The sequence below is a fragment of the Filicampus tigris genome, chromosome 3 (assembly GCF_054856515.1).
Source record: "Filicampus tigris isolate MCC_2025a chromosome 3, RoL_Ftig_1.0, whole genome shotgun sequence".
In the NCBI taxonomy this organism is placed as follows: Eukaryota; Metazoa; Chordata; class Actinopteri; order Syngnathiformes; family Syngnathidae; genus Filicampus; species Filicampus tigris.
This window is the reverse complement of record NC_141219.1, coordinates 23,679,477-23,704,239: the sequence shown is the minus strand read 5'-3', so window position 1 is coordinate 23,704,239 and position 24,763 is coordinate 23,679,477. Positions and strand designations below refer to the sequence as shown.

The 24,763-nt window shown below is 41.3% G+C and overlaps 1 protein-coding gene across 5 annotated transcripts; it reads right to left on the bottom strand.

The window, feature by feature from the left end:
- Positions 1-404: 404 nt before the first annotated feature.
- LOC147150353 (cytoplasmic polyadenylation element-binding protein 1-like) lies at positions 405-20,330 on the bottom strand. Of its 5 annotated transcripts, none has more exons than XM_086025711.1 (12): positions 20,158-20,330; positions 19,756-19,927; positions 15,365-15,577; positions 13,471-13,700; positions 11,243-11,495; positions 11,065-11,178; positions 8,911-9,000; positions 6,060-6,196; positions 3,896-4,094; positions 2,022-2,116; positions 1,866-1,946; positions 405-1,766 (listed from the first exon to the last, which is right to left on the bottom strand). In XM_086025711.1, the coding sequence occupies exons 1-12, from the start codon at positions 20,170-20,172 to the stop codon at positions 1,656-1,658; spliced, it is 1,710 nt and encodes a 569-aa protein (XP_085881837.1). In that variant the 5' UTR covers positions 20,173-20,330; the 3' UTR covers positions 405-1,655. The 5 variants fall into 5 exon arrangements, with proteins under 5 accessions (XP_085881837.1, XP_085881838.1, XP_085881836.1 ...); XM_086025712.1 differs by having other exon boundaries at positions 8,896-9,000; positions 19,777-19,927; XM_086025710.1 differs by having other exon boundaries at positions 8,896-9,000; positions 20,158-20,329.
- Between the last annotated feature and the right edge of the window lie 4,433 nt (positions 20,331-24,763).

Sequence of the window (24,763 nt, the reverse complement as noted above, 5' to 3'; positions counted from 1 at the left end):
AAAAAAAGAAATGACAGTTATCACAAACTTCGTTATCACATTTCCAAGTTTTCTACAAATTTTGTAGAAATATGGCTAGGGGGCGAAAAAGTGAAGAAATTGCCATTGTCAAAAATAGGGACATTAAAAAAGTATATACTCATATATAACACAACTTATTCAATGCTCTATATCATACGAAATAATCCAATTTGAAATTTTAAAATATACGCATACTTTTGCTATTAGCGTACCACTGCTGTTATTGACCATAGAGGGCATCAAAAGCTCTGATCCCCCTGAAAATTTTGAGTGTTTCAAAGTAAAAAAAAAATATTCAGAAATTGGTTATCACATTTCGAAGTGTTCTACAAATTTTGTAGAAATTCGTTTGGGGTAAAAAAAATAATACACATGCACAAGGGTTAATGCTTAAACACCTTTATTGTGCCCAATCTGAACATACTCCACAACTGTAAGCAGCAAACTTGGCAGACCACAATGAGGTAGACTTTGCAAACTGTAAAAAGCAGCTGGGTGAAAGGAACTAAATAGCGAGAGGAACGACAGTCTTTGGCACACAGCTTATGCAATCACATCCAACCGCAACAGGAAGGCAGACTAGGCTTACAAAGGGTGTGTGTGTTGGGAGTCTACTCAAGGTCTGGGTGGACTATTCCATCAACAAAGTGGAAGTTCCTACATTCAACAGGAGGCAAGCAGCTCCATCACAGCCGCATCCTCCTACCAATGTACTAATGTGATTAAAACCACTGTCACCTCTCCACAAGTGCAAATTAAAAAAGTGCAAACAAAAAAACATTCACTCAAGGTCTGTTTGATTGAAAAAAATGGATGACCAGTTGAAGCAGTATCCAACACTACTGGAACCCACATTTAATATACGGCAACAAATCAAGTTAGGTGGGACTTCCAAACTGTGCCCATGTTGAAATCTGGCAGGGCAAATTAAAAAGCGGTCGAGGGGGAAGGAACAAAAATAAAAAAAAAAAAGTACTGGGATCAGGGGGGGGAAAAAAAATAAAAAAGTGTTTTCTCCAAAACAGCCACCAGGTAGAATTCTGTTCAAATTTTTCATGTCATGACTTAAAACCGTTGTGTGTACAAATTAGTAAAAAACTGCGTAAAAGTCTGAAATGCGACTGGTTAAATGAAGCCCAACATTCAACTCCCAAAGTAAGAAACACCAGTTGGCGTCCGCTGGAAAAAGAACAAAAAAAAAAAAAAACATGCCAACTGGGGGAAGGGGAGGGGGAAAACTAAAAATTTAAAGGCACTGTATGGCGTTTGCCAATGAACGGCAATGAGACTTGCGTGACTGCTCTTCACTATGCAACATGTAAACCAAAAAAAAAAAAAAAAAAAGAAAAAAGAAAAAAAGGGGGGGGGGGGGAGGCATTTTCCTCCACTTCATCTGACTGAAGTGTTTGAGGAAAATTCTGGAAAAGTGAACGGTCCCTTGTCTCTCCCAACAAGGTCACGGTGCATAGTGCCAACTGTGAACAGCAAAAATAGAGCAAGTGCAAAAAGTGAACATTTCCTACAGTGATATCCCCAGTGCCTGGTGGAGTGCCCCGCCCCTCACACCGGCGGCCGTCCGGCCGACTCGTGCTCCGCGGTCATGCCGCAAGGGGGATTCTGGCTCCAGGCCCCTCCTAGCTGGAGTCCTTGTTCTTCTGGTTGCGCATGAGAGGCCGGTGGTTGCTCAGGATGTCCATGGAATGCTGCCAGTGCCAGCACGAGCGGCAGTAGTACTTGAAGCACGCCTGCGTGCATACGCAAGACAAAAAGACATTTTCACTCTGCACATTTAAAGATTGGTTCCAAGAGCACTAAACCAACACTTATTTTGCCAGAATGTTGACCTGGTCTCTGCAGAAGAAAGGCCCGGCTTGGCGGAGGCAAACTTGACACATGGAGTCTTCCAGGTAAGGATCAATCTGGACCTGAAGACCAAGACGGACAAAGCTTGGAATTTGCTTTCCACAAAAGTTTTGCCAAGTGCAGACCGGTTGCGGTACCTTCTTTGTAAACTTGGGGCTTTTGATCTCCACAAAGGCTGCGCACACCGCCTTCAGGTAACTTCGCTGATTGTTAAAAGTCACACGCCCAGAACCTGTGCACAACACCACAAGGTGGATTTCAAATACAATTTATAACCCACTTTGCGTTAAACCGAAAGAGGATGACTCCAAGTTTGATTTTATCGACTACCCCACTGCAGGGCTAAATAAAAGCCAAGCATGCAGCGTGTCGAGTTGTCAACAACACGTAGCAGGAGGCTCCCGAAGCATGCGAGGCACAGATATTAGCTGTTGAGCATTTGGTTTGCAGCATTTTGTGACAATTATAGTTACCGTTTAATCAGACTTTAATATTTGATAAACCATGATTATCATGAAAATGTCCTTTGCTTTGGTCTTTGGCAGTTAACTTAATAAATGATCCTTTGGGGTATCGCCATTAGCTGGAAGGAGGACATTTGAACAGTCTGGGAGTTTGCAGTGTGTCGCACAGAAGCCCCCCAAAAATTTACAAGAGCCATCAGTGTGCGTGTTTCGGGTCAAATGGCTCCACTGATAGTAAATCCGTATTTACATCAGTACTATACACCCATCGGCAAGGAGTGATTTTCTTTTTTGATTCATATGAAAAACAGTACAGGAAGTCCTCAATTTACGAACGAGTTCCGTTCCTACACCGGTGATGCAACGCGACTTTCCGCATATGTCCAATTTCACTTATTGTAATTCAAAGTCTGTGGACTGTTATACACTACCTGTATTTGTTTTGTGGCTGGACAGTCTCAAAAATGTATTAAATACTTTTTGAATTTTTACTACAATACATACCATGGTATTTTTATTTATTTTTTTACTTTTGCACACAATTACACAATTTTTTTAAAATGAACACTAAGCATTTAAAAAAAAAAAAAAAAGCAAACAGCGGCCCCAAAGGCTAAAACTAAATCAAAAAAAAAAAAATCCTAAACTATAACAACCCTGGTCACAATCCATTCTTAGCTGCTATTTAATTGAAATCTGGTTTGCAGATCATTTAATGTTCTCCATGTTGCTGATGTAACTTTAAATCAAACTCACACACTGCTGTATTTTAATCCATATTCAGACCAGCTTTTTTCCTGCTGCTGAAAAGGTAGCAACGCGGCTTTCACGTTGACGGTTATTGACCTGGCCATCGAAAAGCAACTGCGCCTAAACAAACTTGGAATAAATTCGATATAAATCATACAAGTCTCGTAAACCTGTGTTCTCCCCGCCCCGCCTCAACATTTTTGAGTGAAGGTGATCAAACTTGGCAAGTTCACCTCCACAGAATTACAGTGTGAGAAAAAGCATGTGAACCCTTTTGGAATAAATTGTGACAGTCATCAAAATCACCAGACCATACAGTCTGCTTAAACTTAGAGTAATACACAATTGTTTTCATACTTTTATTGAAAACAAGGGCATAAAAAGTGAATTGTTAGCTTTAATAACTGGCCTAAACTCACTTGGCAGCAATAACCTATCCTTTTCCTCTTATTGAAGCTGAGCCCTGCATGATCAGGATGAATTTTGGGCCATTCCCCTTTACAAAAGTGTTGGCAGTTGTACAAGATTCCTGGGATGTCTTGTGAATAGCTCATGCAATCTGGTGATGTCGATTAGACCACACTATGACCCATCTCTGCCGAAAATTCATTCTAAAGTGTTCACATACTTCTTCCTCCCACTGTGTGTACACAATGAGACACAACAGAGCATCAGAAATTCAGTTAGACGGCATCTCTTTGTACGTACAAGAAAGGAAACTGAACCTCTTCACTGTGGTGGGATAGACGAGAGAATCCATTTGAGCAAAGTTGACAAGGATGAAAGTGAGGTCTTACCTATGGGATATTTGTGTTTGTCTGTGTCGATGCCCGCATACATGACTCCTCCAAAGAGATCGTTCATGATGCTCGCCAGTGCTTCTGCATTAAGCATGCCATGCAGTGCACCCACAAACACCGTCTTGCTGGGGTCCAAACGCTGAGCAGGGGAGCGCACGTAGTTGCTGTCCGAAATGACCCAGGGAATAACCTGCACCTGAAGTCACAACACTTGGCAGTCATTTGGATTTCCAAAAGCCACAAAACCTTTACGGGAAGCCACACAACTCCCCGGCTGTTCATTCAATTCACCAGCCACATCATTAGGTACACCCGGACTATTAAATGAAATCCAAGACATTAAAAACATTCAGACAGTCGCAATACATTTGTGGTCCCGCATCAAGTCGACATGCATTTTAATGGTTTGGTAACCTAATTTACTGCCATGACTTAACTGCTTTTAGTATAAGGCAGCCGTCAACTACATTACGAGCATTAAAAGTGGCGATTTTGCATCAGAACTTTGAACAAAACGACCTCCATTTTGGTGGGGAGTCTGGATGGTATTTTCTTTTTTTTTAAGCAACAATTCAGCAAACCACTGGGCAGCAGACATGACTACAGACCAGAACACCTTCCCTCGGCTCATGAACAATAAATTCCACTTAAAGTTCTCATCTACTGCATACCGTTGAGGCCAGACCTGGGCAAAGTAAAATAGGCGGTGCTTTTATTTTGAAAGTTGTGCCTTGTATGTGCACAAGCTTGGACAGCAGTTAACAAGTGAGGTAGTGAGTAAGAGTTAGGACTTGTCTCAAGTAATAAAAATCTGTGCCTGAGGGGACACCGTTATCACAAAGCGGACGCTCATTTTATGTAGTTAAATATAGAATTTTATTTTCAGACAAACACTGCATGATCTGGTGCATATGTGAAGCCCTTTGAGACTTTCCTGTGACTAAGGGCTATATAAATACATTTGACTTGACACTGTCAAATGTCAGCTGTTTGAACAGACACCTGAATTGAGACAGTTTCAGTGTCATTTCATATCTTTGGAATGTATTTTTTTCCCTTAAATTATGGTCATGCTGAGCAATGAACGTGCAAACGTGTATTTTGTGGTCGCATACACTGTCACTCATTGAAGCCGCGGCGACAGAGGTGAACGCACAGCACATCCCGGCAATGTACTACAACCAAGTACACAAACCTAAGCTTTTTGGCCAGGGTCCGCTAAGTGGCATACGTGCATTTTTTTCCCACTGCAACTGTACACCAGTTTCTTTGTGAACACACTGCAGAAACTAACACCTGGCTCCATCAATTTCTTGCATCAACTAGAAAGGCTTTCCATCGCCCCTTTTTCACCAAGCCATGCCCAGTTTATTTGTTTTTCTACACTTTTTCCCCTGATGGATTTTTTTTTGTTCCATCCTTGAAGGGCCATGTATATGCCATTGTGCCATTTCAAGACAGGACCCGACCTACTATGCCTCCGATTGGCTAGTGACTGAATTTGACTTACACCATTGGTGGATTAACTCTTGATTAGCTATCGGACTGAAAAAGTCCGTTGTGAACACACCTTTCATTGAGAAATTCGGTTCTGAAGATTTCCTTGTTGAAGGCCAATGGATCGTGCAGGTAAAGGTGGTGTCCTTAATCTGCTTTAAAGATTAAGTGAACCCAAAGATTCTTTTTTCCAAGAATATGTTCTATGCAGGCCCAATAGTTGGCAAAAAGGCATTATGATTCATATGAAATACTTCTTTTTAGCCATCTCTGGGGGCGACCATTTTGTCATGACATCACAGATGCTCAGGGTTCAGATAAAGGCCAAACATGGCTCATCAGTCTCGATTGGTTGTTAGCTGAGCACTGTGCAACTTTGATGTCATTTTCAGTCGACACAAGTGACAAAATGGCCACCCCTAGAGATGGCCAAAAACAGGTGGATTAACTCTTATTCCACAAACAATATTTATCAGAATGCCTTGTTTCAACTAGTGGGCCAACATAGAACATATTCTTGAAAAAATGTTTTGGTTGACTTCCACTTTTACTTAGCACTGATCAACCACAGTATTTGGCATGCATCTTAGGTTGGCCAATGTTCCAAGTTATAGCAAGTGTGAGCCAACGTGTGTGTGTGTGTGTTTGTCAAGTTTCTACTCACATCCTTGCAACGCATTCTTCGACTGGACATTTTGAAGTAGTACTCCCTGTTATCCTCTGGGTGGAACGGGTCCTGAGAGCAGGCATGGAGCAAAGCCCGCACAGATTTCTCATTCTCAAAAACCAGGTAGACGTAGCCTACAAGGAGAGCAAACCTTTAGTCATTGCGAAAGACCATTTAGAAAACTAGTGTCAAACTCAAGGAACGGGTGCCAGATCTGGCCCGCCACATTTTGTGTGGCCTGCGAAAGCAAATCAAGCATGTCAATTTCCATGGTGTGGTAAAATTTAATTGTCCTAACACAGATATTGGAAGCATCTTGGCATATTACAGTAACTTGAATAGTTGAAAAAAAGTCTTGTCGCTTGGGTACAAGATGACCTTAAGTGCTCCTCAAATATTTTGATTTTTTGAAACAAGAAATGGCTAATTTTAATCCCAACAGCTTTTGATATGCTCTGGTGACAAACAAAACTGCTGAAAAACAAACATGTTCACAGCTTAGTAAAATAAAAAAAACACTGATTCAGTTTTGAAAAGTCTTGCCGCCTTGTCATACGATGCACCCAATCCTAGGTTACAGCCTCACCTGTAATCAATTGTTCATAACAATTCAGTTAGTGGGTGTGTATAAAAGAACCCCAGCACACCACACCTTCACATCAAATGTAACTTGACCTCTGACAACATGCCTAGGATTGACCCCGAGACCAATGCGCTGATGATCAACAGGATGAAAACCAGATCCACTGTTTAGGTGGCTGACACCTTCAATGTGTCTCAGCGTCAAGTACAAAGAATAAAAAGATCTGAAGAGACTGGAGATGTTTTTGACAAGCCTAGGTCACGCAGACCCTTGCAAGACAGCTGCTCGGGAGGATCGCTCGTTGGCTCGAAAAATCAAAGGTCCTCCCCTTTTCCACTGCAGCAGAGCTTCACCAGGCCTGGTCACCTCAAGTCCCCTATGTCACTAAGCAAATTTTTCAATATTAAACAATTTGGGAAGGATTTAGCTTTGATATGAGCCATTTCTAAAACCAATGGATTCATTAAGACAAGTTATAAGCAGTTTCGGGAAAAAGTGACAAGACGGGGGACTGTATTATTCTTTACAGGAAGTCCTAAATTTACAACGTGACATACAACTATGACATTTCGACTTTACAACGCCCGTGCCTCTTACGCCATTTTGCCCCCAGGACCATAGTGACTACATTTACATTCAGTCAATATTCTGATTTCTGAAATATTCTGAACAACATGATTGAGCGGAGAGTTGCTCGAGCATTTGAAGAACTCACTGTACGGCGTCATGACTCAGATGGACGTCATTTCCGCTAGTTACTTTCAACAGTCAATAAAACACTCGATATTCATGTCACTCGCCACAGGAATGAAGCAGCCGGTTTCCTCCTCCTTGCGGTTGAGCGTGCGCAGTGTGTCTCCATCGTATCAGTTTGCGCGCCGGCAATATTTGCCTTTCGCATTCCTCTCCATCCACCTCTCTGCAGTAATGTTAAATACAGCATCTTCTGCTTTTTTTTTAATACAAAGTATTTTGATATCAATTTCGACTTTAACGAGGAAATCCGATATGCACGGGAATTTGTGTTTCATCGCCAGTGTAGGAACAGAACTTGTTCGTAAATTGAGGACTTCCTATATTCTTGACTTCTGATTGCAAAACTAGTTATTTTTGTTGTTTAGTGTGTCCTGTATATTCCTAGTCATAACAGAAAACTAACTATAATTTAGCCCACAACAAAAATGAGTTTGACACCCTTGATTTAGATTTTCGAAGTGAGACATCACAAGGACAACAGATTCAAGATAATTGTGCAACAATTTACTTTTGTGGAAAAATGCAGTTCATGTGACATTAACAGTTACAGGTTTGTTGTGCCATGTGGGACAGAGGACATTTGACACCATAAACTGTGTTCAACCAACTATAAATGAGATCAGCTAGAACCCCAGTGCAGTGTAGAACAGAGATGGGAAGTAATGAAGTACAAATACTTTTACTGTACTTGAGTAGCTTTTTTTCCAAAACTTTACTGAGTATTTAAATACCCCCCTCCCCATGTTACATTTTAGCACCAGTATCTGTACGTTGTCAAAATAGGGTAATTCAGTTTTTAATGCGTGACTGATTAAATTTGATCAAATCTATAAGAAAAGCTGCCCTGGCCATTTCTGGCTCCTCCAATCACATGAAGCATTGCACCCAGTCACCTACTTCCTAGCTTGTCATTTTCATAGCTTGACATAGAGCCATGATATGCAATTGGACAGTCCACATTTTTCGGCAGGATGACGTCACTCCTGGCGCGACCCGACAACACGTGGTTTCCAAATTATAGAAAGTTCCTCCTCATGCAGTCTCCGTGGACCGCTTAAACTGTGGTGAATTTAACTCATTTCCTAATTAATAAGACTGCCATTGTGCCTAAGATAATCTATAATTATATGCCTACAGTAAACTGGAAAGTGTTAAATGGCATGATCCTTTACAGTATATTGTATATTACATGAATCATCTCCCAATTCAGGGACAAGACACTATACAGGAACTTACGCTCAGTGCTCTCGCTACAGAAATTGTCTAAATAGAATTTGTATTTAGTATGGCTATAGAGCAGAGCTCACAGCATTTAAGTTGGACTATTCTAATTGAGTAATGATTTGAATGAGTACTTTTTCACAATTATACTTCTACTCAAGTACAGAATGTTAGTACTTTCCCTATCTCTGATAAAAACCCAAATTAACTTGTCAGGAGCGTGCCACCCTAAAACCAATGAGAAAAAAAAATGGCCTACCCACTTGTCATTACCTTTGGCCACATTACCTTTGGGAGGACAGCGAGGGTGCTTTCCATCCTTACCAGGCCACTCCACAGTCAGAGGGCCATAGCCACTGAATGTGTTGATGAGTCCAGCTGAAACAAGGGCAGATAATGAAGGACACGCTTGTGGCAAATTCCTGAGAATTAAGATCAGCAATAAAAGTTTCAGACTGTGGTGGCAATTCCTAATGTTATCAAAACCTCATGGTCACTAACCACGTACAGAGTGTTGTGTTTATGAACTCTGAAATCTCACCACTCAAATTAACACATGACCCATTTTCCACAAACCCCTAATGACAACACCTAACAAGAAAATACAAAGTTCCTAGGTCGTTAGAATATACAAATTTAGAATGCTTAAAAAAATAAATAAAAAAAGTTACCCTAATCAATTTTTGTTCCCATTCCGGGTGCATACCACATTTTGAATGTGGCTATCAATTAAAGAAGCAAAACAAAACGTTTTGGATCAAGTTTAATAAAAAATAAAAAACAATTTAGTTAGGTTTTATCTAGTACAGTGCTTTTTGTAAAATTTACTCATATTTCACTCTCTTCATTACAAAAAGGGTTGGTATCCAAGAAAAGTGAAATGTGTTTACAAGCATTTCTAGGTAGTATTAGTGCAACTCAGCATGGTGTACAGTTATGTGATTCGTAAGTTAGCCAGCTAATGCGCGTTAAATAAACTGATCAGCAGTACGGTCAATAAAGCCCATCTCAGCAGTGTATGAAACCGCTGTCATTAGCCTCTCTCACTCACATGGCAAAACAATGAAAGTAGTTTGCCCCAGAGAGAACATCTCAGCTTTAGGAAGCTGCTGATGCCCGCTGGCGTGGACGATTTTATTTTTGGGATCGTGATTAAAGTACTGTAAGCCATTTTAAACTTTAAAGTAAAGCATTGTAGCGTTTCAGGAGTTAAAACAGCGGCAGGCAGCCACCAGCGTTCTTCCTGTACTTAACAGTTCAATAGATTGAGTTTGTGAGGCTTTGTTGGGCAGCCATTGTTTGATGCACATCAGGGGGTCACTGACCTTTTTGAAACTGAGAGCGACTTCTTGGCTACCACTTTGATACACACTTTTGAAATGCACTCAAATTACCTTTACATTATGATTAATGAATAATGATTAATTAATGAAATACATTTATGGGAAGACACTGATCATGTTCACGATTTATCACAATTAGGAAATAGATCAATATGCAACACTTTCTAAATATATCTGCCAGTTTACATTTTCAAGTGATCACTTATTCAACATTCGTAGAAAATCACAATGTTCCATTACTGGTGAGCTATTTTTTAGAACAGGCCCGTGGGCTACTCATAATGTCTTTGAAAGCTACTTTGTGACTGCGCGCACCACATTGTTGACCCCTGATGACGATGCACTGTTGTATAAGTGCACCCTATTCACTCTTTTGATCAAATTGGGCCGTGACGAATCAGAAATTTAGCCATGTTGGAAGCGCGGTTAAAATAACGATGGCGACCTGACAATTACAGTTCTGCTTTGCTAGAAATGACGACGGACACAAGGTGCCCTGGCCGCTGGAGAACGACAGACGGCAAAATTCACTGATGTGCCCACTTCTTATCCAGACTTGACAATTTAGTGGAAGCTGCTTTGCTCCCGTAAACTAGTAACGGGACGTACTGTGATGAAAGAGGCTTAAGCTTGTTGCGTACTAGTTTACTTAAAAAGCACCAAATTATGAGCTGCCCTTTGTAAATGGGCACTCGAATCATTTGCAAAATGAATACGGTACCCTGTGTAGGCTACAAATAGTGTGCATTCCAATTAGCAATGGAATGATTTATTACATTAGCTAATGTGTAAAAAGCTCCCATCGCCATGCTGTGCCAGCTCTACAGTCATTACATAAAAGTGTATTTGTCCTTTTAGTTTAAAGCGACCCCAAATTTCAGGTATCTTTTTTGCCTTTGTGTATTCCTCCATGGCAGTCCCGATTGACGGAGTGTGCCCGTCCACCTGGGCCGTAAACACGAAGTGGCCAAACACGGTTCTGGGCATTGCAAATATGATTTCAAAATGATTCATTTTGAGGCAGAAATGTGTGTCTACCAAACCAAGTGACTTTCATCTAAAAACAATTTCACTACAGTCCATGAACGCAAACATTTACCTTCTGTGATGTCCCAGGGCACACCACCAAGAAAGACCTTGCAGGAGTAGAGAGGATCCTTGTTGTTTCTGGGAGGCAGCTGACCACTCCAGGTAAAGGTTGCTTCATTCACAGCTTGGAGCAAAGACAGAGGTTCTTGCAATTTATAGTTTCCAAAACCTGTTTTTCACGCACTTACCTGCAGCCTGTCTATGCAGGCGTGCTTCTCTCTCGATGCTAAATGCTTCATCCGATTGGTCCAGCATGTCCACACCAGGCCATGGAGAGCCAGTGCGCCAGCGGCGAGAAAGAGCAGCGGAGGCCGGGCTGGCGCTGGATGGCGGGGTGAGAGGAGAGCTGGTGTCCTGGGGGTCCAGACGGGAGCCCAGCCGCAGCAGATCCTTTTGAATGTTTGATGCATAAGGCAGGGGAGGCGAAATCCGCAGAGAGGACTGAAGGAAAAGGGATCATAGAAGCACCATTCTTTCAAATGTAAACAATTACATCTTGCTGCATTTTATTTTAACCTGTGTGAAGCCACTAAATGGATTGACGGCATTGCTATAGGACTGAGCTCTTTTGGGCTTCATGGAAGAGCTGCCTAGACCAACTGCAGTAATATTGAGCCAAGTTTGAAAAAGGCTCAGGTCTAAAATGGCTTCTCATGTGAGAGGTCTGCAACAAAGTCACACAAAAAGAAAATCAGACTGGCTGTGCTTGTCCAGCTTTTGTCACTTCCTGACCAAGGTCAACAGTTGAGTCCTTATGTCCTATATATAAGATTATCCTGTAGTCTGAAGTGTTGAGTGAATGTGCCAATTGTCAGCCTCAATTTCAGAGACTATTAAACATGGTCAATATACACTGCCTCCGCCACCACCAAAAAAAAAAAAGCGGGGGGAAACTTACTAAAATCATGAGGCACCCCGACAAAAACAACAAGAAAACATAAACAACCATGTTCTACCTGAAGTTAGTTTTGGTATTGTGGCACAGTGGCTCCCACCTTTTGTCATGTACCCCTGAACCTTTGTTGATTCTCCAAAAGCAGATTTTAACTGATTGGTAAACGGAAAATATTTTATCTCCTAAATTTGAACAATTAATTCAACCCTAACTTAAATGTTGCCTTGAACATAAAACAGAATTAACCTGCCTAAAAATGCTGCTCCTTTGAATAAGTCCCCTTTAAACAGGCATTTAAACTATCAGAAACAAAACGCTTAAGAGTAATATTCAGACCCACTCCAGCAGTTTTACTTTCTCAGATCCCGGAGCAGCTTTGCCACAGGTTTTTGTCTCCCTGGGGAACGAGTTGTCGCGCTCAAATACCATTTTTGATGTGCTTATGAAATGATTGAGAATATTCACTTATCTTAGAAATAAATTCTTAAATGTTTGCACGTAACCCCTGCAATGTGCACGCGTGCCCCTGGTTGGTAAACACTAGTAGTGGGCTTCCCCAGACGGCAAGAAGTATTTCCAGAGCAAGTGTCGTCAACATCGCCATCTTACAACGCTACCACTTGCGGTCCCCTTCGGAAACATGGGTGCAACATACAGTATCTGGTAGTCAAAGGTCTTTGTTAGATCGTGATAAATGGTCTTCCACTTGTATAGAGATTTTCCACCTATTAAGGCATTCAAAGCACTTCACACTGATTCCACATTCCACCACTGATGATGCAGTATCAGGAGTAATTGGGGGCCCAATATCTTGCTCAAGGACACTTCCGACATGGTCACAAAGGCCAGGGATCAAACCCACAACCTCTGGGTTGGAAAACAACCTCTCCATCTCTGATCCATGCCGCACCATCATGCAATTCTTTTGCTTGTTTTGAGATTATGGTGGAACAACCTTTGTATTCTGTGTAAAGACTATCTCACTGAGGGTTGCAAGTAGGGATGTAACGATTTTCCGAAAATCATTATAAACGGATTAAAATATCGATGTAAAAAATATGAGAATCGAGACGCAAGGCCATGTTAACTATAGTCACTCTCTCATGTCATGCCTGTTTGCAACGCACATGCGCAGTAGTGGTAATTTGGGTCATCCGTGATGTAAACAGACGCTTTGTGGGTAATTGTGTTAAGGCTACCCAAGTGAGCGTTAACAGTCCAAAAGTCCAGGCGCACAAAATTACTTAAAAGGGAAGTCTGGGGACGGAAGACGGAATGCAAGACCGGAAGACTTGAGTGAACCATTACATGCCTAGTTGCAAGTGGGTGCGCACCTAGCGAATGTTTGTCATGTTTTTTTTCAAGGTCGCAATCGATAACAAGGACAACTTGCAAACATTCTGTGCTCTTCATGTGAGGTCTCTAACCGATCATCTTTTAAGATTCATTCGAATAAAGAAAACCCATGAGTGCAGCGGCCCTAACTTGTTAACTGGACACTGTAAATGTAGCGCCACATACCAGCACGTCACAGAGGTGGTCAGAACCAGAGCTGAAGCCACTCGTCTCAGAGTCTTCAGGGCTGCTAGAGCGTGAGTCCAAAAAGCAGCTGGAGTCCAAACGGTTAGCCATGCGAGCCATGCCAGGGAACTTCTCCAGGAAGTCAGCGGTCATGCTCATGGACTCTGAGGGTAGGTAGGCTGGTGGCTTTCCAAGGATGCTGCTAAAGGGACTGTTCAGGAGGCCCAGCACTGGAGACGTACACAGAGACAAGCAGAACCATTTTGAGCAGACAGAGGGATGTCTGAAATTGGCATCTGTGCAGTTTGGGGACTGGACGCATGATTTTACAAGGCATGTTTAGAAACGAGCCGCTGACTGAACGCAATCGGATTTCTAACAGATTCTTGCAAAAAACAATGTTATTGTCATCGCCTGTTGAAGCAAGTGTTGCAGGCTGCCATCATTGAGAATCAGAGCATGGATCATTAATTCCTCCATCAAGAAAATTATATACCAAGGGTGGCCAATTCATTCTGCAAAGCGGCCACCACATGAGAAACCGGAAAGCTTGCTGAGGGTCAAATTTGTCTTATTTTTCATGTACTTAAAGTGGAAGTCAACCCAAACATATTTTTTTCAGGAATAGGTTCCCAGCACGCCCACCAGTTGAAACACGGCATTCTGATTCATTTTGTGCGTGTAGAATATAAATTAAGCAGCAAAATGCACTCGTTTTTAGCCATCTCTGGGGGCGGCCATTTTGTCTTCTGTCGACTGAAAATGACATCACAACTGCTCACAACGACCAATCACGGCTCACCTGTTTCCTGAAACTGAGCCATGATTGGTCGTTGTGAGCAGTTGTGATGTCATTTTCAGTCGACAGAAGACAAAATGGCCGTTCCAAGAGATGGCTAAAAATGAGTGCATTAACACTTATTCCACAAACGCAAGATTTATCAGAATGCCCCGTTTCAACTAGTGGTCTTGCATAGAACATATTCTTGAAAAAAATATGTTTGTGTTGACTTTCACTTTAAGAAAAAAAAATAATCATAGTCTTGATTAAAACAAAAAGAATCTACTTGTGCAACTTTGCATTATGATTACGATACATTAAAACACATTTTAAAGAAAGTCCTTACACTTTTGAAACTTATAACTTTCATTTTGTGCACCAACCAACAACTCATATTAGCCGATCTAGTCAGAACTCCCAAATATTGATAAGCCGGAAGTATAATAGAATGATTTATAATGATACAGCAGTGACAACGTAGTTATGTCACACTCATGCAAAAAAAAAAGACAGCATGGTGATTGGTGAAATAAAAAGGTATACTTTTTTTTTTTTAACTGGAGCTTGCACTGTTAGCTCCATGATGTTCTGAGGGGAGGGGAACATATTCAGCAGCAGGCCGCATTCAAAGCTCTGTCCCTTTTTGTTGTCGGCCCAGTTTTAACCTTGATACATAGTTATGTCGGAACATGCGGCGATGCCATTTCAGCACTTCAAGCGGGTGGGAACAAACGAGTCAATTGTAGTGGCAAGTCATTGGGACACATTCACTGTTCCGTCCACTGATTTATGAAACTCTGCTGTAAACCAACTGAAATTGCGCATCGTCTAAAGGTAAACCAAGTGCAAGTTGTAAAGACCACGGCTATCCTATTAAGTTTTGTGTACATGTGGCTTCACTGGATTGTGGACAGAGAAAGCAAAGCAAAAGTGCCAAATCATCCTGTGATGCTACAGTTTGTGGAGACACTCTGCTTTTCCCATCACAGTTCAGCAAACGTTAAGCACGACACCAAATCTACTCCTGCATGTATTTAAGTGTCTTTTTTTTTTTTTTTTCCCCCCCTCTTGGAGTACACTGTAGCTGGGAAACAAAGCTTGAACAGCACTTACTTGAGGGTGAGCTGGTCTGAACCTGGGAGGGAGAGGAGAGTGACTCAGTCTCATGGCTGCTCCAAGGTCTGTCCCAGCCAGACAAACGGAGAGACTGGAGGCCCAGGCCCAAGTCTGCCACACTCGGCGGGACCCGGGATGGCTGCATCTCGGGCATGCCATCGCAGTTGGCGAAGAGCATCCTCCTGCTGCCCACCGCAGCCAGGTCGGACTCTTCACAAGTCAAGATTGGGGTAGGAGGAAGAGAAGGGAGAGTGTTAGACAGCCTCGAGAATCCCCTTGCAGCCAGAGCAGACAGCACCGTCCATTTTCAGCCCTACCCTGGATGACGAGGGAGCTAACCTGCTGCCTCTGCGCCCCGTGCGTGTGCCATGCATCTCCATCTGCATGGCTGACCCACCTAGCAGCATGTGACATGGCTGCTGATGCACTCACACTCCCATAATAATGACATCAGCTTCCCACAACCCATAAAGAAAAATAAAAAAGAAAATAAAAGCCTGCTGGAGCTACAGGCTAGTTTGTCCCCTCTGCTGTGTTGGTATAAGGTATCAGGCGGCAGAGGACCACCGACGTTGCTGCGGCTACCGCTTACTCTCTAGCCTGTTTCCTAAGCCAGCTGATCAAGGCAGCGAGGGAGGGGGAGGCAGCTCAAGCACGCAGGCATTATGACTCAGCGAGCTTAAAAGTATTCAGACTTGAAGGCTGCTCAAAAGCAGAAAAGTTCCCAGTCAGGCGACTGTTTCTACATTCTCTCGTTTTGTCTTTTCACAGTGAAAAAGGAACAATAGTGGGCAACAGAGCCTCGCTGCAAGGAAGCAGCTGACTTATCAGATGTTTAAAAAAAAAGAAAAAAAGAGCAATGTGAAACAGCTCCTCCCTTTTCTCTCCCTGGAGAGAATCCAAACACCAGCTACAGCCCTGATTCAGCAAGTGCCAAGCTAGGCTTTGGCTGTGGAGTCACTATACATGTTTATTGGTGTTTAAATACTTTGAGGATGCTCAAATTGCAATGCAAAGTTTTGAACTAGTCTCAAAAGCAAATTGTGTATCAAAATGATACACTTCAGGAAGAGCCACAAATTGTGCTGAGCTAAAAACTTGGCAAATCTTACATTGGGCACCCCGAAAAAAAGCACTGCAATGCTGTGAACCAGTGATGCAGCATGAATCAGCGATTCACTCATGTTTAGTAATGCCACAATGACCAGAAGCTTAAATGTCAGCCAAGATGTGACATGCTTCAGTTTATTTGGAAAAAGTTATGACTGGGCAGTTGTGCTAAATACAGACACGAACCTGTACCTTTCATCGGAAATCAATTCTAATAAATGCTACCAATACAAATCTATGCAAATTTCCAGTGTTTCCCGACCTTTGCATCAAAGTACTTATTTCACAAAATCTCTCAGAACACCAAAATGTCAAAAAGTGGGAGCACTGAAGTGACGACATCTTGCATTACTCATAAGGCATATGGAAGTAAGTCCTTTAATGTTTTTCTTTAAGAAAAGAACCTGTTTAATATATCAAATGCAACTGTATTTTTCTTCCCCCCCACAGTTTTGACTTTTTGACTGTTGTATGAATGGCAACAGGCGGATACCAGAGGTGCAACGATTTAGACTAATGGCTTATCAAATCTATCTGATTAAGCGATTCATTTAACACCTTGTTAAATTTAAAATGATCCAAATCCTAGCAATTATAGCCTTTAAAACAGTAAATATTCCGATTTTTGTTAGTCTTCAATAGGGCTGCCACAAACGATTATTTTGGTAGTCGACTAATCACCAACAGTAGTCGCGATTAGGCGACTAATCGGATCATATGTAATTGCGGCGTGTCGGACCAGCAAGCAGCTGCTCTTATACAACCATAATTAGTTTAGAGCTTAATCCTTTATGCATGTACAAATTAATGATATGATACAACATTCAACTGTGATAAAACTTTACAGCTTGTACCAACAGTTCTGAGATGTTCATAAATGATGGTGCATCTTAAATTGAAGTCAATATTGTGGCTTTAAAAGTTTAGGCTGCAATTGTTTAGTGAATTTTAAAATGAAACCAAAACTAGACATAATGCAGAGTTGCACTAATTCCATGAAAGTATCTATAAATACAAAAAGGAATACTTGTAAACAAATTTGACTCTTATTTGGCACCAAGCATTTTTTAATTTATTTTTTTATTTAGAAGGTCGTGAAATCAGGAGTAAATTAGGAAAAAGCACTGTGCTAAAGCAAACTAAAATAAACACTTGTATTTGTTTTAAATTTTGTTTTCATTTAAGCTTTATCCCAAACGTTATGTCCTTCTTCACTAATAAATATGGGTAATTTAATAGTAAACTGGTCTGCACAATCAATGCAACAGGGGGAAAAAAAACCTTTAACTATTAGGAGGAACATATTTTTAAAAAAATGTGTTAGTACTATAACAGTATATTGCAACAAACCTATGTGTTTTATTGTTATGTGATGCCAATGAGGGCTGGTGGCAAATATGTCATGTTTTGTTACTTTGAGTACTGGAATTTCCCAGTTCCCCTCCTTAATCCATATTAGACGCTACAATATGTTAGCGTAACAAAAAGGACATCATGTCCGTGTGTGTGCGTGTGCGTGCGCAAACTACAGCTAGCTTTCAGACACGACTGAACGTGTCAAATGTAAAGGCATCAACCACAATAGGGCTGTTCGATTTTGCCTAATAAGAAAATCCCGATTATTTTCTCTCAATCACTATTACGATTTCTTTGTAAAATAAAAAATGAAAAAGTATTTTGAATGTCTTTTATTTAAACTTAATTGTTCTCTTTGAAATCAAAATGGGGTGCCCCAGATGACAACGCCTCATTGAGGGGTGGCCGGACAGGGTTTCATGGAATAAATATTTACTCAAATTATTGTTCAAAAGGTCAAATTATGAAACTATGCACTAATCTTTTAAATGACTGCAGATTTGGATTCCTTGATAAATTCACTTCCCAACAATAACAGTTTTGTGAAAATTGACAGAGTAGATCCTGAGATCCTGATCCCGAACGGAGAGAGTTAACCCCTCCCCCAAAAATTCAACTAACCCGATTGAAACTACGACGCACAGAGGGCATGACACAATTCACACCATCCCGATAATTGCTTCCATCAATAAAACATTCATATCATTCACTGCGCGAATGAAGACGACCGTTTCCTCCTCACTTTAAAAGTGTGGTGTTGTACTTAGTCTAGCTTTCGCCATGTTTCCTTTATCACTAAACACGCATTTCTGGTGGGTTACATGCATACAAGCACTTCCTGTACTACAAAGACCAAGATTCCTTGCAGTTCAAGCATGCGCAGTGTCCGATGCAATCAGCATATTCCGAATGCCATTTACATTCACGCATATTCGGGTTGGAAAGGGAGTAATCGGGACATATGCAGAATTTTAAAAACATATTCGGGTTACTGCGCGCATTTACATGGCTTTTAAAAACCTGAATACTGCCAATATTTGAGTTTTCAAAGGTTTATTGGCTGCATACAAACAGTGTGTATTTATGGAATGACAAAAAGGTTGGAACCACTGCCATAGAACAGCTACTAAAATGCCTAAACCTTTCAATAAATTGTGTACAGGAGGCTTCATTCGTCATTTTGATGAATAAAGCATCTATTTCTTCTGTTAGAAATCATTCATATATTGTCTTAAAAGTCTAAGTCACAGAATATTCTACTATCCTGGTGTGGTGATGACTATGGTTGAATAAATCCACTGTGGCCTCATCGACATCTGTGAACAAGCTGATGGAGTACACTGACTTAATAGAATCCCAAAGAAAGCAATTCACCTTTGATGAACCTCCGAAGAATGCAAAACAATAAAAAAATAACAGTTTATTATAAAGAATATATTGTTTTAGTCGGTCATTTGAAAATGGCTGAATTTGTACATTTTTGAAAAAGAGAAAAACATTCGAAGCTACTAACCAGTTACTCAGTACGAGTACTTATACTTCAGTCCCATTATTCCAAAGTTACAGTACGCTTACTTGAGTACAAGCCTTTGCTACTCTATCCACCTCTGCTCTAGAGAGAGAGAGACAAATGATAATTCGATTCTTTATGAAATGGACAGAGACTGACAAAATCGTCGAATCCCTAAATGTGTCGGCATGTACTTTACATTGGCTGAGACTGTAAATACAATTTCAGCACAGTTGGTAAAAGTTACAAATTATGTATTTATCGAATAGTAAAAATCCACCTGAGTGGGACCAGTTCACAAAGGTAAAAGGTTTATTAGGAAAGAGTTTCGACGTTCAGAGTCAAAACTCGAGCAGACTTGACAATCAAATGGCCGCACTATGTGAGCCGTTGTGATAAGCGGAGACGTTACCACACAGCAAGTCAGCCTTGCCCTTGGTGTTGTTGGGAGTGGTGCACACTCCGGTCAGATCCAGAGCGTTGCCCAGCATGGTGTTCATCCTGCGGAAGATGTCCGCGTTACTACACGTCGACAAGGCCGGAGAGTCCGAGTCGGGGCTGACAGGCCTGCGGGGGTCGTTTCTCTGTGCCGAACACAAACCAGACCGTTCTTTCAATTCCAATTTCAAGACGAGCACACGCTAGGCGGTCAAAAACGCCGCCTTCGAATATTAATCAAACACTCAATGACACTTTCTGCCAGACGGGATAGAAGACAAAGGTTTTTGGTGACACCAAATAACCCATAATAACGTTATGAGAACATTGGCGAGAAACGTCGAATTAGCATTTCTCATGTAGTTCGAACACTCACCAAGGAAAAGGCCATTATGTAGACTGAGCTACTCCAAAAGAATCGCTAAGAACGAGGGTGCGCAATAAAATGGCATGTTTTATGAAGAGGGCAACCTGCTAATTAGTGTAAATATGGTGAACGTGTGCAGCTAATGGCTGAGCTTAGAGCCTCCAGGGCCTCCGTCTGGTCACGTGGTCGCCTTCAAAAGCGCCACCGCGCTAATCAAATCCCTATACGCATCAAAACCTGAAAAAAGGCCATACATACAGTATATTTTTTCTTTTAATAATAAAAAAGCCATTTCCCTTTCATGGGTTTCTGGGATCAATCAATGCCGCTTGCAAAAAAAAAAATGACTGTCATTTTTAAGTGTCACAATTTCATCCATAGCTACATATAAAAATGTAAATATGGTTAACTATTGTTAGAAAACAATATATGTGTTCTGGTTTGGGTCCTGAACACATTAATGGGATAATTCACTTATGTACTCCGTTTGCAGCAGTAAAAGGTTCATATTTTGTCTATTATTAATTTGATAACTAAATCTTTTTTCATTCAATATCTAAAAAAATATTTTAAAAATGATATAGCTGGCCGCCATGTTTATTGAACACGTATGAACGTTGGACTAAGCTGCACAATTATACACGTACAGCTAAGCCAAACGGAATGTATCTTTAGCATAACTCTGAAAGAATGAAGCCTTATCGTTTCCAGCCCACACAATGACATAAGTCTGCAGAGTGAGATTTCACTTTTGATTAGGAAGATGCAGCGCCGGATGGTCTTTTGATGGCACAAAATACATACATCCATCCATTATCGATACCGCTTATCCTCACAAGGGTCACGGGCGTGCTGGAGCCTATCCCAGCTGTCATCGGGCAGTAGGAGGGGTACACCCTGAACTGGTTGCCAGCCAATCGCAGGGCACACAGAGACAAACAAACAATCACACCAAGGGGCAATTTAGAGCACCCAATCAACCTACCATGCATGTTTTTGGAATGTGGGTGGAAACCGCAGTACCGGGAGAAAACCCACACAGGCACGGGGGAGAACATGTAAACTCCACACAGGAAGGCCGGAACCAGGCTCGAACCCACGACCTCTGAACTTTGAGGCGGACGTGCTAACCAGTCGACCACCGTGCCCCCCCCCACAAAATACACACGGTGCTCATTCGCAAACTACACACGCATGGACAATCCTCAAATGAATTTGTGCTGCCTTGCGTGCATGATAAAAAGAATACTGCATGCTTTTGTCCGGTGTCTCAGCAGCTGTACCTATAAGTGCTGGTGGACTCCGTTCGCCTTTTGTAAATAACGTGCCACAAGTGCCTGCCGGGATCACAAAGTTTTCGAGAGGAAGCGCAGATCCTCCCTCGGGCAGATCAGCTCCCACCTCTGGCTCGTTAAAAATATTCTGCATGGCATTGGTTTTTAATATTACCTGTGTGGCGGGTCCCATCTCAAACTGCAAAATGTTTTCATATTTCAATCCTCATCTCTGAAATGTTCATTGCACACGCGTACCTGCCTGCTTGTCCTTGTGCTCACCGTGGGCTCAATAAAACTTGCGTAAGTACCATTTTGTGGAAATTGTGGAATAACATGCCATTGTGCACCTTGTTTATTGTTTCTGGTCGACCCCTTGGAAATGTTTGCAATACATTATGTCATTGTTTGTCCTGATTTTCGAATGTCTCTCTATAGACCCATTTTCAGTTTGTAAACCTAGATGGAAAGGGTGTGTGCACATTGTTGGCGCAAAAAGACTGGAGGGGTACGTTAATATTTTTGGGGGGGACATTATAAGCGATGTACATTCAGTGATTTGGACTGTATAAATTGTGTCCAGTTCCTCCACTGATGTCACATGTACAGGGTAAACAAAACCATATGGCAGAGCAGAAAGAAGCATTACAAGACTACTCTGTTATTTAGTGATTCCTCCAAAACAAATTGATTTCCCTGATCAAAAAATACACAGGGTTTTTGATTGAAAAATGGTCCATCGTGGCCGGAGAGTCCGATGCTTGAATGAAAATTTTGTCTCCTCAATTTCATCATTTAATTCTCAGGCATTGTCTTCTTTTACACTCAAATTAAAAAAAAACATAATGCCTTAAATATAAACATGTAATATAAATCAACCAGGAAAAAAACACTTGTCTGCCCAGGGAAATAAATTGTAGCGCACACATGCCATTTTATTGATGGAAATATTTAGTTAAAGAGTAAGTCAACGCAAACACATTTTTTTTCAAGAATATGTTCTATGCAAGCCCACAAGTTGAAACAAGGCATTCGAAACTACTCATGGCTCAGGTAACGACCAATCACGGCTGAAATGTTTTCTGAAGCTGAACGGACCTCACAGTCCATTATTGACGGACGGCCATTTTGCTGAAGGGAGACGGAAATGTAACCCAAACCGCATTGATTTATGTATATGTACCATATGCACCATTGAGAGAAACGTGTCCGCTGATCAACCATTATCCAAACCGCTTATCTAAGAAGTAATAAAGTACCAGTAACTTTGAATACAGAAAGAGTATTACAGAGAAGTCCTTGTTAAGTTTTACATTTCTATTTTTATTTTTGGAACGAGTGGGGTTAGGAGGTTGTTAAACAGTATTTTTCAGGCCCACACTCCATTTCATAAGGTGGCAGTAATGCACCAATAGTTGTTTGCCAACCGCTAAAAAACAGAAGAAGAATGAAAAGAAAGAAGACGAATTTGAAGAAAAAAAATACACAACAATTTATTGTCATTTCTGCTTTATTTCGGTTTGGAAGGACTAGGAAACATTTTAGTCTAACAGGATTGTATCTTTGGCAACAATGTGAAACGGGATTCTGGTTAAGGTAAGCAAAACTTTAACATTTTAAGCAAATTGGATGAATATAATATAATAGATGAATGGATGGATGGATTTTTCATCTGCTGGACCTTTTTTTTTTTTTTCACAAATTGACAAAAGACGCTCTGGCGTACCTTTGAAGTTTACTAACAAAAATAATATTTTTGCGTGGCAAAAATAATAAGATGTACTGACTGACAGACATGACAACATTACAGTTTCGTCCGGCTTGAAAAATAGACAGATGAGGTACCAAGGCTGTTGACGGATGACGAATGACGGACCAACCAACTTTAGTAAAATGCCCACCTCTGGAAGAGGGCACCTGCAAAATATAGCCAACGTACTAATGCAACTCCAGAGAGACACTCCAGTTAGTAGATTTACTACAGAGTGAAGGTGTATCATTCATAGATGTTCTCTTTCAGGAACTCCCAAAAAGATCTTGGGGAGATGGTAAGACACAGTCCAGTAAGGAACATGCTCCACATTTAAAGGCCGACCATTGGATAGGCAAATACTGGAGTTTGAGTGTCTTGAAGCGATTCATATACTGTGTGATTTCTATGGAGGAGAGGAGCAGAAGTTGAGCACAGAGCTCCAGGTTTTTCATTGTCAAAGACATCTACCAAGAAGGGCATGTTACGAACACTGAGAGACAACAGTGGACAGGATATCTTTCCAACCCCGGTGGAGTTGATAAGGATTCATGCAACACTTCCAGTGGCAACAGCCACAGTCCTTCTCCGAGGTCAAGTTGGTGATAAACACACTGCCCATGCACAGAAGACAAGCTTTCTGATCTCTTCTTCCGCGCTAGACATTCCAGTAAATCACAGTGAAGTGCTAAACAGCTACAGCAGTGGAGTTGAATTACAGTCGTCCATATCCAGCATGTTTTAGGCCTTGTTTACACGTAGCCGGGTTTTTTAAACACCCTTATAACCCCCAGTGGTATGTCCAATTTTAAACTGATCATCTTAGACCTTACCGGCGAGGATGAGGAGTGTGATTCCACTGTAACCAGAAGACACGCTCCGGTCCCCCTTCTTAAAAAGGGGGACCACCACCCCGATCTGCCAATCCAAAGGCACTCTCCCCGATGTCCACGCAATGTTGTAGAGGCGTGTCATATTGTTCGAAATATTAGGTATACCGTAGATTCTTGCTGGTAGCCGTGGGGTGGCCATATAGTACAAAACATTAGGTACACCCCAGATTCTCGTGTGTAGCCATCCCTTATGCAGTGGCCATGTTGTTCAAAATATTTGGTACACATCGAATTCTCGTATTAAGTGCCCCAATGGGTTGGCCATACTGGCCAAAATATTAGGACACCCCAGATGCTTCCTGCCTTCCATGATTTCTCATTTCCTAGTTACCTTGATTATTTGTTTCCTTCCTTGCTTCCCAGTTTCCTTGCCTCCTTGTTTCCAAGCCTTTCTTCTTCCATTGTTGCTTCTTTGTTTCCTTCACATTATTTCACCAAGTTTTATAATAAAAGCTAAAAAATGTGATCTTTTTTTTCTCCTCGTATTTCCACACTTGACCGATTAAAACTGTTCCAATGTTGAACTGTTCAGTTTATTCATATCACTACATATTTTATAAAATTCCAAAATAAAAGCCAGAAATAAAAAAAGAATAAAGTTTTGTTTCTTCTTCTACTTTCAATTTTTTTTGGACCAATTCAAAGTTCAAACCATTCCACTTTCGACATTCACTGCTTGTTCCAGGTCATTTATCGTT